Source organism: Acyrthosiphon pisum, chromosome A3 (assembly GCF_005508785.2).
Source record: "Acyrthosiphon pisum isolate AL4f chromosome A3, pea_aphid_22Mar2018_4r6ur, whole genome shotgun sequence".
NCBI classification, from domain to species: Eukaryota; Metazoa; Arthropoda; class Insecta; order Hemiptera; family Aphididae; genus Acyrthosiphon; species Acyrthosiphon pisum.
Window position 1 is genome coordinate 15,661,489 of NC_042496.1, and position 4,261 is coordinate 15,665,749.

Sequence of the window (4,261 nt, forward strand, 5' to 3'; positions counted from 1 at the left end):
CTACAATACACTTAGATAGGTACTTATAAGTTGGATACCTACTTATAAGTTATAAGTACTAAGATGTACACAATTAATCCATTATACAAATTATATATTCGCCTATTTATTATTTTTGTTCAATGTTTATTACCTGCTATAGAGTACTTATATATTGTAAATTTAGATTTTACATTGGTTGTGGATTGTGGATGGCGTCTAAAGAATTTAGCATTTTTAAAATCAAACTTCAATTAACAATTTATTAGAAATAAATAAGAATAGCAGTTTTTTCTACTAGATTATTTATTTATATAATATTTCAACTTAGGTAAGTAAATTAGTGAGCCACATCAATGTTATATTTTTTACGATAATTGATGGTACTTATGAATTAGGAACAGGTCGTGCGCACAACGATCAAATTGTTATAAACAATTTTATATGATTTTTAGAAATTATTATTTTACCAATAAAAGATGTTTTATATTTTTAACAATCTTTTAATACATCAATATTGAAAACACTTCAGTTGTTTGGAAACTTGCACCGAACAAAATTAAATGAATATCCACTGACACTGACACGTGCGTATTAATTTATTATGTTTAATGAAAGGTTTTTCATAAATTATCCCGGAGAAAGTAATTCAATTCGCTACTGACAAACGACAGTATACTCCCACTTGGGTACTCGCATCACATGATTTGTTTTAGTCTTCTTATAAAACGCACTGTGTTCTTTCATATTGTGTTGTGACTCGTGAGTCAACACATCGACAACAACAGTTTTATTTACTCAGGTAAGCTATGTTTATTTATTCTCTTGTAATAGATAATACTGATATTTAAATATTTTATAAATAATAACAATTAAGAATAACTATAGTTATAAAATAATACATTTAACAAAAATTAAAGGTAAGAACATTATCTATATTTGTACGTTGGATTTTATGATATTTAATTTTTTTTTAAATGTGTAAGAATTTTTAAATTTAAATATTTTACATACCAACTCGTAATTCGCTTAAAAATAAAAATAACGTTAAAAACCAACGTACAAACACAGATAATTTTCTCACCTATAAATTTGAAGATAATATATAAATTCACTCTAATATTAAAGATAATAAAAAACAACGTTATAGAATTGGTTCTGTTGAAGTGCTGAACGCAAATGTCCTATTCCTATGATGTACAGATCAGTGGCCCACACTCAAAAATAAATAGTGGTGGCATATTGAATCGGTTACCTCAATATTTACTAATAGGCTAATGGCTATAGCCTATAATTATTCAATAGTTTATTTTCAATATTTTTATACGTAGTAGAATTTTTATGATGTAAATATTTTGGAGCAAAGGGGTCCACCGACTCACCTACCAAAAAAATCAGCGGCAACAGCTGCTACTCTTGAACCCTCCGGTGTGCGCCACTATGTACACTTGTAGTGTGGACCATGATGGCATGGACAATAGTTGTATGATTGTTGTAAGACGGTGATAACTGATAACACATGCAAGGGATGAGACGCCCTATTAACATTTTGTATTATATAATGTATCTAACAGTGGATCAGTTAGGTACAGTATAAAATATGTACTTATATATTTTTATTTGGTAACACAAAATCATAATAATATGTTTCATTTTGTTCATGAGTTTTAAGTAGGTACATATTTCATAATATTGATAGATGCATTTACTCAATTCGGGTCGTACACTTGATCTTAAGAGTTCGTCATTGAAAATTTTATTTTTCTAGGATTTACATTATGAAATCTATAAATCAGTGGGGGCTTATATAATGTTATATAATAAATAGTAATTTAGAGAGTGTTTGACACGACTGTATAATATACAATTATGTATAGACTGTATAATAGTACCTATTATAGTATTACATATTAATAAATTTTACTTTTAAACCTATTCTAATAACAGTGTTTATAAGCGTGTTGAGTCACGGAATAACGAGTTTTTTTAAATATATTTTTTTCCCCCACTAGAACTATGAATCTGTTTATGACCGTTGTGGTTTTGGGTACGTGCATGATGGCTGTGTGCCTGGCAATGCCTCAAGGAGGTAAAGATGGTGCAATATTTTCAAACGAAGCCATCAGACAAGCACAGAGTACACATCTTATACCGCAAAATGCTCAGATTCAGAAGGTCCAAGAAGGCGTAGAGGTGGTCGCATACGAGTCGATACCTGGGTCACAGGCCATCAACCTGTTCGAAATCCTCGGCGACCACGTACCTCCAGAGGTGGTCAGCAACCTGCAAACCCAAGTTGATCAAGTTGGAAAACAGTGAAAATGCGATAATATAATTTAATTTTGTTTATACATAATATTATTTAGTTTGTCTTCCTAAAATAAGTCTGAGTAACTCGCGCGTAGAATAATAATGTTCTTATATTATATGTTTCAACGTTGAGTTCTAATATACACATTATCCATCTATGTAATACGAGTCTTATGCAACATTGTTATCGATTCGTTTTTAACAGAGAAAGTATTTTTATTTTTCGATGAAAGTGCTTTCACCCACTATTTCATTATTATTATTTTTTTTTTTTTTGACAAATGCCTATATATATACCTACATTTACTTTCTATGCATGGACCGTCTTTATTTAATGTACTACCCATATGCCCTAAAGATATTACAAACCATAAACATGATCTAATTTATAAAATGTATGTAAGTAACTACATAAGAATATGTTACTAAATTCTGTTTATATATATATTTTTTAACATTAAATATTTCAATTCAAAGAATACAATAATATAATTTATTTTAATAATTTCAATGTTTATTTATTTATCTACAGTTGCATTTATACTTCTAACTTTGAAAGTAGGTACTACTGATAAATGATTTAGAAGTACATATTTAAATAATTGGCTTATATGACTAATTTCTTTACCTGAAAATGTGTCTCGTGTATACCTACTATACAAAGTATTACAATTTAGTACAAACCACGGAGAATGCATAGAGATTTGTTGTTTGGCCTTTGGCGTGATTCTGTTTACTAAGACATCAAGACGAAAATATATGAGGATTAAATTATCGATCAATATTCAATAATCATACTCATAGGGGTGCACACGGGGTATGCAGGGTAAGCGTTTACTCATAAGGTAATAAGAAACAGTTATAATAAATATAGTTATGATAAATATTTTTATGGCAATATTACGAGCATTTATTTAGGGGCATTTGTGTTTTTGGGGAGCACATTATGATATTATCAGCCACATACCCTGCAATCAAAGTCTTGGAGAAAACTTCAAAATGTTTCTTAAAGGTAAGAAGAACAGAATACCAGCTTTGAAGCGTAATACTTATAACCTATATTTAAGATAGGTATGTGAATAATTTACCTACCAAAAATGATTCTCATTCTTCAATTCGTAGTTAAATGTTTCTAAACGTTTCTTTTATAAAACAAAACTGTTAGTGAAATGTTACAATGTTCTCGAACTACGGTTGTATATTAAATAGGTAGCAAATAACAAATAATCATTAAAAAAAATTACTAGCTAGTAGCTGCCCTATACAGTATTTTAATTCCATTTCCATAAAAAGATATAGGTACTGGCGTCCGGCAGTCTTGTATAATATTAAGAACTTGCAACTTGTTTTGAATCTGTACTGAGTAAGTAGCATGTAGATATTTAATATTCCCTTAATCCAAAATTCTTTGAAGGTGAAAGTAGTAATATTTATCAATTATCATAATATTTGATGCTCAAGGCGATCATCAGCCTTGAAACCAGTCAATTTATTCAATATGCATACCTATCTAATGTATATACGAATAGCCGTAGTTATAGGTAATAAGTATAGTGGTATAAAGATTATAAACTATAGAGTTTATTTTATTAAGTACCTACGTTACTAATGGATTTAATATATCATTGCATAATACATTTATACTGATAATTTAGATTATATTTTCCATGTTATGGTCAACATTTTAGTAGCAGCTACCGATATCATATATAAAATTAAATAGTGGCGTAATGTACATTTTTGACAATAGCGGGGGGGGGGGGAGTTTTGACCGACCCATAATAAGTTGAGCGTAAATCCAAAATAATTTTTTACCAGTCAAAATTCGTCAAAATCATGAAAACTTGCAAATTATTTTGAGTTAGAAATGTATATATACCTATTAAAGATTTGAAAATTGTATACATGATTCCTAATAAGTTTTTCTGCCTTTAACAATAATAAACATAATTTTTATGAGCGTTGGGTTTTC

The 4,261-nt window shown here is 29.1% G+C and overlaps 1 protein-coding gene across 1 annotated transcript; it reads left to right on the forward strand.

Annotated features, from left to right (window-relative positions):
• The first annotated feature begins 724 nt into the window (after positions 1–724).
• Positions 725–2,794, forward strand: LOC100164287 (CG17127-like). The gene is made up of 2 exons (NM_001162711.2): positions 725–781; positions 1,992–2,794. Exon 2 carries the CDS (start codon positions 1,996–1,998, stop codon positions 2,296–2,298), a length of 303 nt encoding a protein of 100 aa, NP_001156183.1. The 5' UTR covers positions 725–781; positions 1,992–1,995; the 3' UTR covers positions 2,299–2,794.
• Positions 2,795–4,261: the final 1,467 nt, after the last annotated feature.